This window comes from Aegilops tauschii, chromosome 7, assembly GCF_002575655.3.
Source record: "Aegilops tauschii subsp. strangulata cultivar AL8/78 chromosome 7, Aet v6.0, whole genome shotgun sequence".
NCBI lineage: Eukaryota > Viridiplantae > Streptophyta > Magnoliopsida > Poales > Poaceae > Aegilops > Aegilops tauschii.
In genome coordinates, this window is record NC_053041.3 from 153,603,889 (window position 1) to 153,614,397 (window position 10,509).

General features: G+C 45.4%; 2 protein-coding genes across 5 annotated transcripts; one reads left to right on the forward strand and one right to left on the reverse strand.

Annotated features, from left to right (window-relative positions):
- Nucleotides 1-6,009: 6,009 nt before the first annotated feature.
- Nucleotides 6,010-10,254, reverse strand: LOC109763858 (pentatricopeptide repeat-containing protein At5g15300). 4 transcript variants are annotated; one of them, XM_073505646.1, is made up of 5 exons: nt 8,003-10,254; nt 7,602-7,713; nt 7,393-7,504; nt 6,882-7,227; nt 6,010-6,801 (listed from the first exon to the last, which is right to left on the reverse strand). In XM_073505646.1, the coding sequence occupies exon 1, from the start codon at nt 9,764-9,766 to the stop codon at nt 8,222-8,224; it is 1,545 nt and encodes a 514-aa protein (XP_073361747.1). In that variant the 5' UTR covers nt 9,767-10,254; the 3' UTR covers nt 6,010-6,801; nt 6,882-7,227; nt 7,393-7,504; nt 7,602-7,713; nt 8,003-8,221. The 4 variants fall into 4 exon arrangements, with proteins under 4 accessions (XP_073361747.1, XP_040253162.1, XP_073361746.1 ...); XM_040397228.3 differs by having other exon boundaries at nt 6,882-7,504; XM_073505645.1 differs by having other exon boundaries at nt 6,882-7,516.
- Nucleotides 6,856-7,689, forward strand: LOC109763859 (casparian strip membrane protein 2). The gene is made up of 3 exons (XM_020322732.4): nt 6,856-7,067; nt 7,173-7,296; nt 7,474-7,689. The coding sequence occupies exons 1-3, from the start codon at nt 6,856-6,858 to the stop codon at nt 7,687-7,689; spliced, it is 552 nt and encodes a 183-aa protein (XP_020178321.1).
- Nucleotides 10,255-10,509: the final 255 nt, after the last annotated feature.

Consider the following 10,509-nt stretch of genomic DNA (forward strand, 5'->3'; position numbering starts at 1 on the left):
CTCCTTTATTGATGATTGACATGATATATATACAATGGTAACAGACACGATGGTTTGCTAGAGGCGTCTCCACGGGAACCGTCGTGGCCTTTTGGAACCGCTCGTGCGGAGAGATGGGAGCGGGGATTCTCCCTAATAACCATAAGGGTTATTATTTAACAAGTATGACATATGATCTTGTGTTGATATTACCTCATTAAAAACCTTTATGAGAACCTATAAAGTAAACTTATGAAGGGAAAAAGAGTATAATATGATACTTTTAACAGGAACAATTCAGGAAGATACTTCCCCTGATTCTTGCATATTTCGAAGTCGTCATACACCAATTCCATGAACACATTTCTGGAACATAGAAGTTGGTAGAGACCTGGTGAACAAACCAGTCGCATGATTTGACTTGCAAGATATGCCATATAGTGATATTGCTTATTATGTAACCTGTTTGCGTCCGGGCAACACAAGAAACATTATCGTTGAGATAATGGTTGGTGGATGTAGCCATGAGGTCCGTTTCGAAGACTTCTCATGAGAGGGCTACTACACCTAGGAGGAACACTAAGCTTGTGTACGATCTAGCATAGTAGGGATCTGATCGATGTATCCAACAATATCAGTGTTCACATTTCTGTGAAACTGAAAAACCAGGACAAGATGTTTGATGCCTTTGGAGATATCGAAAGATATTCTTAAGTCCAAACCAATTGTGTTTGGTGGATCCAATGGCATTATGGAACGTTGAGTTGCAATATCTTATTTCCATCATCTCTTGGTATAAATAGATCTTTCTCTACGTCTAGAGAATGAACTACCATGAGAGTTATGGATGGATAAGATTTGTCCACAATGAACTTCTCCAATATATTTTGGATATAGACAACGTAGTATACCATAATGTATGAATGAAGGTGCTCAAGTTGTAGTAACGAGCGGTATTTTTGTTTACCAAATCCTTCATTTTAAACTCCATCATTTAGATGATTACATGTGTCGTCATTGCAGGCACACAAACAAGGATAATCATCATTGTAGGAGTAATCCTTGTGAATAAGGAACTCACTACGTCGGTTGTACCAAATGTACCGACGATAATAATAAGTCATATGGTGACTTATTGATTTTACACAATGTATGTTGCATTTTGTACTTCGATTCAGAATTGAGGTTCCGCCGGGAACCATCTATATCTGAATCTAGTGATCTACATGGATATGTAATCACTACATCTATCAACTGCACAGATAGATGATTTTGAACTGCCAATGATATAAGTTATCGGAATGAGATTCCACCTTTGGAGAATAGTTGGGTATCTGCGTGAACCCTTGTGCTATAATACTTGCTCTTTGTTTCTCCACCTTGTTGTTCTCAATTCTGTTCCTAGAAGAAAATTGGTGTAGGTATTGCTTATGAATACCTTCCCACTATTGAGCAAGATCATTTCTACCTAGAGTATACCATTTGCTCGAGTTCAGTCCGAGTGTTATTCACACTTTGCCATGGCCATGGTCTTTGGATCTGAATCATTTGAAAGGTTTTTGCAATCTAGTTGAGAAATATATGTCGACAATTGTAGACTTCCGGTTATATGATTCTCCAGAATCTATATATCAATATAGACTTGATGGAAATATCGTTACCCATGATGACTGCTCGCGATTTCCCAGTGCGACTGAGTCGGGTATTCCGATGTCCCGGTCATTGTGTGCACTATGACATGGGCTGGTGGAGGTTTCCCATCCACTGGGTGTATACTATCCATTAGGTGTCTACCACCGTAAAGCTGACTTGCATTTACTGATTCATAGGCCTTGATATCCTTGCTTGCGAGAAGCTGAATCCCGATGGACTTCTGCCATACATCTCCCCCTGTTGCTTTGAACGGGGAGTGGAGTGAATTTTGTTGGTACCTCCACTCTTTCAGGTGTGTACTATTGCAGGATTGTAGGATTGTAGGATTGTGTGACACCTTTATAGTCAGTAAATGAATCTGGCAGGTTATTTGCAATGTGTTGCAAATCTTCTGAACGCATGGTTCAGCTCTTTGAGTACGTGGATTTGAGGCAGAAATGTGTTGAACATTCCTCTAATTTCCTGGCATTCTTTATGGTACTTGAAATCTCCCCCTAATGCCTGGAAATGTTCCTCATTGAATCAACATACTGGCCTTGAATAACTCCCCATGTGAGGGGCTTGAGATATTGATGGTAATATAGTTATTCCTCACATAGATCCCAACTATATGTTGAGGGGCCAATGATGTATGTCGGGGTGGTGATATCGGTGTGTAACCAAATTACCGCAGATAGGAAATAATTGGTAGATTTCCACATATCAAAGACAGAGGGGAATAATATTATGCAGTTTGGTCATGAGCATGTAAAACTACATGACTCCAACGTAAAGTTGGTAAGTTACAATTCCAAAGTAAAGATAATGCAATGAGCTTAAATCTTTGGATAAAGGATTCTAGCAAACCATTTTGAGTCTAGACATTAGACAAATTGCGAAACTTCAATCTGAGGGCCATAGGGAAGGCACGAGGAGAATTCTGCAATATTGTCCATTCGATTTTGCTTGAAATCGATGTCAGGATAATGAGCCATTGGTTTTGTGTGAATAAAGCACACACTTAAGACCATCGTGAAGATATGTCCTTTAGAACCATGGAATACCTGAATAGTCTACTCAATGGTTGGGAAGAGCCACTTACCTCGACTTGATGCATTCAAGGAGTCTGAGTGGTTCAGCGTAGACTTTAAGGTGCGCGAGCCTTAAAATTAGCTTCTCTGTGTCACATGTAGTGCACATAAAATCCAAATGTTATTAGAATTTAGCATCATAATAATCATAAACTATTGGAATTGCTGATAGTTTATGTTTCAACCCAATGTCTCGATGACCAAGGCGAGTATGCCAAGTTTGTCATGTACAAGACATCTGAAAAACTATCTCGTACACAACATGTGCTACGGGTTGTGTCGTATGTGTAGTACAATCCAGATGATACACATAGAATGTGCTTGCCATATCCGTTGCATATGGTAAAAAGAAGTTATTTCTCTTTGTTGTCGTCATAAGTTTCGCTATGGAAACTATTTTGACGGGTACCTCCATAGTTTAGTAGGGTACGAGTTAAACCTGGGAAGCAATAAAGCATCCCAATGTTACTCGAGTACCCACAAGGATAGTAAATAAGACTCGAGTTGAGCCAACAAATACCTCATCGCGTCTAGCAACTAAATGTCTCCTTTCTCTCAATGAGATTGGAAACATTGGACTTCCCTGAGTATAAAGTTTGTGATGCATATGTCCACAAGGCACATCATTTTTCATCGGATTGACTCCCGTAGAAATCTATATATAGACATGAAGATTCTCAATATGAAAATCACTGTCAGATATATAGAATACATACAAATATATTTGTATCAAAGTGCTGATACAGTATATTGTGATATACAATATATGATGACAACAATAATCATGTTCTTATTAGAACATCATAAATGGACATAAATAAATAGATCACTAAGGAGACTAAGGGACTAAATGTATAGTCTCCAAGCATCTCGGTTGATGCATATTCAACCATCATGCTCTCCATGCTCATAGGGTCACGTGACAGCTTGATGGTGTCACGTTGAGGGTTTGAAGTGAGTTTCAAACCATTACCCTTGAGGTCCTTTGCGTCCCGGTGGCGTGGCTTGTATTGCACGCGCTATCCCATGGGATGCAAGACTGATCTTGATGTCCATGACCCGCTTAAGTAAGTTGTGGCCATTGAGGGCAAGAGCCTCAAATTGTTAGCCATCGATTACTTATAGAGGCAAGCCAGAGATAATTAATTTACAAGAAGTAAATTAAAAGCCATCATGGTTTTGTAATAAGAATGCAAAAATTTGACTCAAGTGTATAGCTTGAAAATGCTCAATCTCAATTGTGGGAACATAACACATTGAAGATCATACAGATCTCAGAGTAATAGAGATAGTCTGCACATAGACAGTAGATCCAACTCACTACCTTGTGTTTTCCTAATATAACGAGGGATATGTTATTGCCAGAAATTTACAAGTTTGTTGTGCGGGAGAAATCAGTCTCGACCGATGTGACATGTTCATGAAGAATGACAATGTGGTAAACACATAGAACATATCATCTCCGATGAAAAACCGGTAATTTATTTCTATTACAGATTGCGTAATATAAATACATCTTAATGTTGCAAAATTAATAGATTTCAAGGTGGCTCGAAATCATTAGTGTGAATCTCAAATTGCTAAGGATGACACCTTAAATTTTGCATATGTATTTGCAAGAAATTGAAAATCTCAATTGCAAATAGATGTATTATTCTCGACATGTGTTTAACATGGAAATAGATACATCATAGAAATATTCCGGAATACTGCATACTCAACAGAGAAACAGTATTGCAGAGGTACTAAATCTATCTTTGCAAGAGATAAACAAAATCTCAATTGCAAATAATAGATGTAATGAATCTCAACATGTAGAATAACATGGAAATATATTACATTATAGTTTATTCTGGAATACAAGGTACTCTACAGATATACATTACAAATGTAATGAATAATAATGATGTTGCAAACTTGATCCTCAAGTGAAAAACTTGAATTGTGTAGATCTCAAATTAAATGAGATCTTGTATCAAATTGCAAGATAATTCAGCAGAGTGAATTAATATTTTAAGAGAGAAAATTGATCTCAACCGCAATGAGATTATTTTGCGAGAAAAGAAATTTTCTCAATCGCAAATGTTGTGCGAGAAAACTTAATCTCAATCGGAAAACAATGTCGTTGTACTAATGTGGCGGGGTAGGGGAGCCGTGCTACAACTCGTGCCGAGGAGTTGCTACGAGGCAACGTCGGGATGCTGCAATCGGCCACCAGTGTGCCATGACGGGCCTCGCAAGGAGCTGGAACTGGGGCATCGAGGCTGCTACAAGGACGACCATGAGCTGCAATTAGAAAAGTGCCCAGTGCTGCAACCGGCTCGACGGCAAGATGCAACCGAAGGCGCCTGATGCTACAACCGACACACGGCGGCCACCGGTGTGCCATGACGGGCCTCGCAAGGAGCTGGAACTGGGCCATCGAGGCTGCTACAAGGACGGCGATGAGCTGCAATTAGAAAAGTGCCCAGTGCTGCAACCGGCTCAACGGCAAGATGCAACCGAAGGCGCCCGATGCTACAACCGACACACGGCGAGCTGGAACCGGAGGCGCCCGACTTTGCAATCGTTTGGTGACGAGCTGAAACCGAGCGTGCCTGGTGCTGCAACTGGGTCGACGGCAAGCCGGAACCAGCACGGCTGCGAGATGCAACCGATGGCACCCGATACTACAACCGACACACATCGAGCTGGAACCGGAGGCACCCGATTTTGCAACCGTCATGGCGACAAGCTGGAACTGAGCGCGCCTCGTGTTGCAACCAACGCGGGGGCAAGCAACTGTAATGGGCGACGACGTCGAGCATCGGTGAGCGGCGAGCGGTGGCGCAACCGATGCCAGTTTGGCGAGGAGGGGTGCCGTCGACCACGAGCGCGGTGGGTGTCGATTTGCGAGCGGAACGGTCGTGCTGGTGCCGGGCTACGAGTGGGATTGGGGATCGCCTGCTTGTGATTGCAGATTTGCAGTGCGACCGGCCGGTCGGCGCCTAGCGCCGCCCTTTCACTAATGATACGTCTATTTTTGCTAGTGTTCCGTTTTACAGGCACAAGAAAAGTGCTCCCGATCTCAAATGCACCCCATGAAGTGTAAAACTGAAAAAAGAAAGTAAAACGTTCAAAAAAGTTATGATTTTTTCAACAACATTGATAAATGTTTTTCGCACGTGCATATTTCATGAAGAAAAAACATTCCTAATGATCCAGAAAAAAATCGATGCTCGAAAAGACTATTGTTGAAAGTATTTTGTTGTGTTGATTTTGTTATTTTTGCCTAGAACTCTATGAATGTGATTTCATCACAAAAATGTGCACGCAAGAAGAAAACTAAGCATATTATTATACATGCCCAATACAACATGTAATTTTTTAGGGGCAATACAACATGTATTACGTTGCAAGACATGCCCAAAACAACATCTATTTATGACAAGAGATTATAATTCCAGCAATGCTGGTAAACCGAATCAAGATCTTCTTCGGCTCTGCAAGACCAGAGGCCGATATCAGCAAGGACAACAGAAAACAGTCCAAACATAAGGATTCAAGGAATCGTTTGCTAGTGTGGATGGACTTCATTCACAAGTCAGAGAAGCAGAAATAATGCAGCGAGTCGACCCAGAACAGGTAGCCCTGCCTCCTCCTACGCGTAGCCTTGCAGCAAGAGGACCAGCGGGGTTCTTTCAGTTGGAAGAACCACGAAACAATACGCCGAATCAACTCGCTTCTGCGTAAATGGCGTACCGCCCCTTCCTCTTATGAAAAAGCAGGGTGGCCTGTTGCTTTGGAAGCTGGCCTGGGCTAGCTAACGAACGTCCAGCTGAAGCCTCCCCTGCAGGAACAAGACACGGAGCAAGTGACACAAGCCGATCCCCATATTGTTGAGGCCCAGCAACAGAACTGCTCTCTGTCCGAAACGATGCAAACTGGTCTCCATGGAGCTATGTGGAGCAGGTACCAGGCGAAATGCGCCTGGGAGCACGCACCAGCACGCGGCGCCTTGCACCACCAGCTGCTGTAACATCAAATTGACCTAATCCACAGGCAGTCCGCCCATGTAAGTATATATATAGGCAGGGAGCATCGACTGTTTTCTTCAGACCTGGGAAACAGTTTTGAGTTTTGATCAGTTCAGCAGCTTAAGAAAAATACCAGAATGGACTCCGGCGAGCAGGGTGAGACCTCCAAGGCCCCCCTGAACAAGGGGGTAAGTAGAGGAGTGTCCATACTGGACCTCATACTTCGCGTCATTGCCGTCATCAGCACCCTCGCGAGCGCCATTGCCATGGGGACTACCAATGAGACGCTTCCTCTGTTCACGCCATTCATCCAGTTCAAGGCCCGATACAGCGATCTCCCGGCTCTCACGTACGTGCAGAATAATGTTTCAGTGCCTGGTAGCATTACTTTCAGATAAAATAAGGTTATGATCTGATGCTCCAACTGTTTGAATTTCATGTTGACACTTGGCAGGTTCTTCGTGGTGGCAAATTCTATTGTGAGCGCCTATCTCATCCTTTCGCTCCCACTGTCAATTGCACACATAATTAGGAGCGGGGCTAAATATAGCAGGCTGGTCTTGATCATTTTCGACGCGGTAAGACTATATCTTGCTCTAATTCAAAGTGTGCCAGTGCTGAACCGTTCAATTAATATCATGCCATCCTGCATGAAACTATGCATGATTACTAACCTAGTATACTGAAGAAAGAGAAGCATGCACCAATAACTTTATCAGCTACTCCTAATTAATTTCCTTGTCTTTCTTGTGAAGGCAATGCTAGCTCTGGTGACCGCAGCGTCATCTGCAGCAACAGCTATTGTCTACTTAGCACACAAGGGTAATGTCAGGGCAAACTGGCTTGCTATATGCCAGCAGTTGGATTCTTTCTGCGAGCGTACCTCTGGCTCCCTGGTTGGCTCGTTTGGAGCCATGGTTCTGCTGATACTGCTCATCTTACTCTCAGCCATGGCCCTAGCCAGGCGCTAGACCGAATTATCCATCATTTGCTCCCTGAAGTATAAGTGTGATATCCCAGCAAAAAAAAATATGTGTGAGGGTGGTTCTTGTACTTGCTTCCTTCATGTAATAATGTGTGGGCCTATTCTCTTGCTACCATCTTCTATATTGTGCACTGCCTTGACGGTGTTACTTCTTTTGTATCGGCCTTTGTACTTATACAGTTTTTACAGAAATATAAATGTCATGGATTGAGTACTGTACTTTTCATAGTAGTTGCTGGTAATTTTCTGCATAACTAGATGAAAAAACGGAGGCAAGTCATCAGCTGGAAGCTCCATACCTGCTAGTTGCACTGATGCTGCTAACTCCAAGTGAAACCACCAGCATTTGGCAGTTTTGAATATGATTTACTCTCTAGGCCTTCTTGCTAGTGGTATCTGTCTATTAGGGTGCTACTTCCTTCCACTTTCTGGTGACCAAGCATAAAATGACAAGCTGAGCATGGACATAATCCACACGTTCATCGAATTTCACTGTAGGATATCCACACATCACAAATTCACAATGCTGGAAGACAGGTACTTTTATGGTCAACCTGGGCAAAACCAGCAACCTTTCTTATCCCCCTTTCATCCATTGATCCCCGCAATGTCTCCACTTCAAACCATTCATCACAGGACGCGTAAATGCCAGAGAGCAGCACATAATCTCCGCTTGCGTCTTCATTCATTTTTAGAAGCCTCTCCCTGGCAAGTTTGCCAAGGGCTGCATTCCCGTGGATCTTGCAGGCACCAAGCAGAGTCCTCCATATGACTGCACTAGGTTCACACCTCATGCTGCTCAGAATTGCAAATGCTTCATCCAGTAAGCCTGCACGGCCAAGCATATCCACTACGCAACTGTAGTGCTTTGCATTAGGCTCGATCTTGTACCAGTCTTTCATCAAAGAAAAATATCTCTGACCATCTTCAACTAATCCGGCATGACTGCATGCACCGAGAACACAGAGGAAAGAAATAGCATTTGGGCACATTCCTTCTTGAAGCATTTTATTGAAGAATTGGATGGACTGTTCTGCTTGCCCATGGAAGGCCAGCCCGCCGATGATCGAGTTCCATGTCCAAACATCCCTCTCCTTCGTCCTGTTAAAGACTTCCAATGCAGCCTGCAGATCTCCGCACTTTGCATACATTGATAGCAATGCATTTCCAAGCAAAATACTTGTACACGGTCTACCTTCCAAGTGCATTGAATGTATCATCCTCCCTGTGTCAAGCGACCCTAAGTTCGCACAACACGAAAGCAAGCTAACAATAGTTGCCTCATCAGGCAACCAGCCCGCACACTTCATTTCATCAAGCACCTCCAATGCTTCCTTCAGCATCCCCTTCGTGGAGTACCCTGTGATAATCGTGTTCCACGAGACCACATCTGTCTCCGGCACACGGTCAATCAGCTCCCTCGCCTTCTCCATATCCCCATGCTTAGCATACGCTGCCACCATCACATTCCAACACACCAAGTCTTTGTGCCGACAATCATCAAACAGTTGCCGTGCAATGCCCAAGTCACCTCTAGCGGCATTCCCCGCTATGACAGCCGACCACGCCACGACATCCCCCTCGCCGGCCTCATCAAGAAGCGCGCCGGCCAGCTGCAAATCCCCGCATTTGGCATGCATGTTGATAAGGGCATTCCTCACGAAAGCATCACTCAAGAAGCCCAGCTTCACGACGACGCCATGGACCTGGCACCCGGCGCAGGAACCCGACAAGCCGGCGCTGGCCCGGAGGAGGTAGCAGAACGTGAAGGCGTCGGGCCTCAGGCCAGCCGCCCCGATGCGTCGGTACAAGGCGAAGGCCGCGGCGGGCGCGCCGCCGTGCGCGTAGCCGCGCACCATGACGTTGTGCATGAAGAGGTCCGGGTGGGGGATTCCGTCGAACACTTTGCGGGCGTAGCCCATGGTGCCGCGGAACGAGCCGACGCAGGCCAGCAGCAGGTCCCGCAGGGGCTGGGGGCGCGAGGCGATGCCCTTGACGACCAGGTTCCCATGGATTTGCTTCAGGGAGCGCGGGCTTAGACGCGCGGAGCCTTTCCGGATCATGCGCCCCTCAGGTCAGCCCTCCTGTCGGCGCCGCGTGCCCGCGTCCAGGTCGCTCGCTGGCGGCGCTGGAGCCCTCGCGGGAGCCGTCTCTGGCGTGCGCTGGAACTTACGCTGGGCCGTGCGCCAGGATCATTGTCCCGAAGCTCCTGCTGGCTGGTTGTCTTGCTCTGGAACGAGCGCTCGCGTCGCTGGCGTGCTGTCGCCGCTGTAGTTGCTGGCTGTAGCTGTGGATAGGTGCTGCTGTGGTACGATTGGGTTTAGTTGCTGGATGCCTGTAGCATTTTGGAAGCAATTTGGATGTTTTGTTGGTGATGGGAGGTCAGGCGACCTGTGTGTTGGAACGGGCGGAGCGCCGGGGTTGGAGAAGCACGGCGAGGCGGCGGAGGTGGGACGTGCGGCGCGCCGGGGAAGAGGAAGCACTGCGAGGCGGCGGCTCTACTCCTCTGACCTGTCTCGCGCCTGCTTTATGGTCGTTGTGGACGAATGAGTCGAACCAGAGGAAACAGGCGAGCGCAACGGGTGGGCCCGGACGTGGAACTGAGGGGAAACCTCAATTTGTGCCATTTTGTCCAACTCTCGAAAAAACATGTGCCATTTCATCACAGCAGAAGAAAAATGTGCCACTGGATTAAAGTGAAAAAGTGTGCCATTTAGTAGTTCCTCCTAATTTGAGGTTCTACTCCCCACAAAAACAATGGCGTTCTGTAGGATGTGTGGGCGGTCATTCAGTGGATATAACCGCA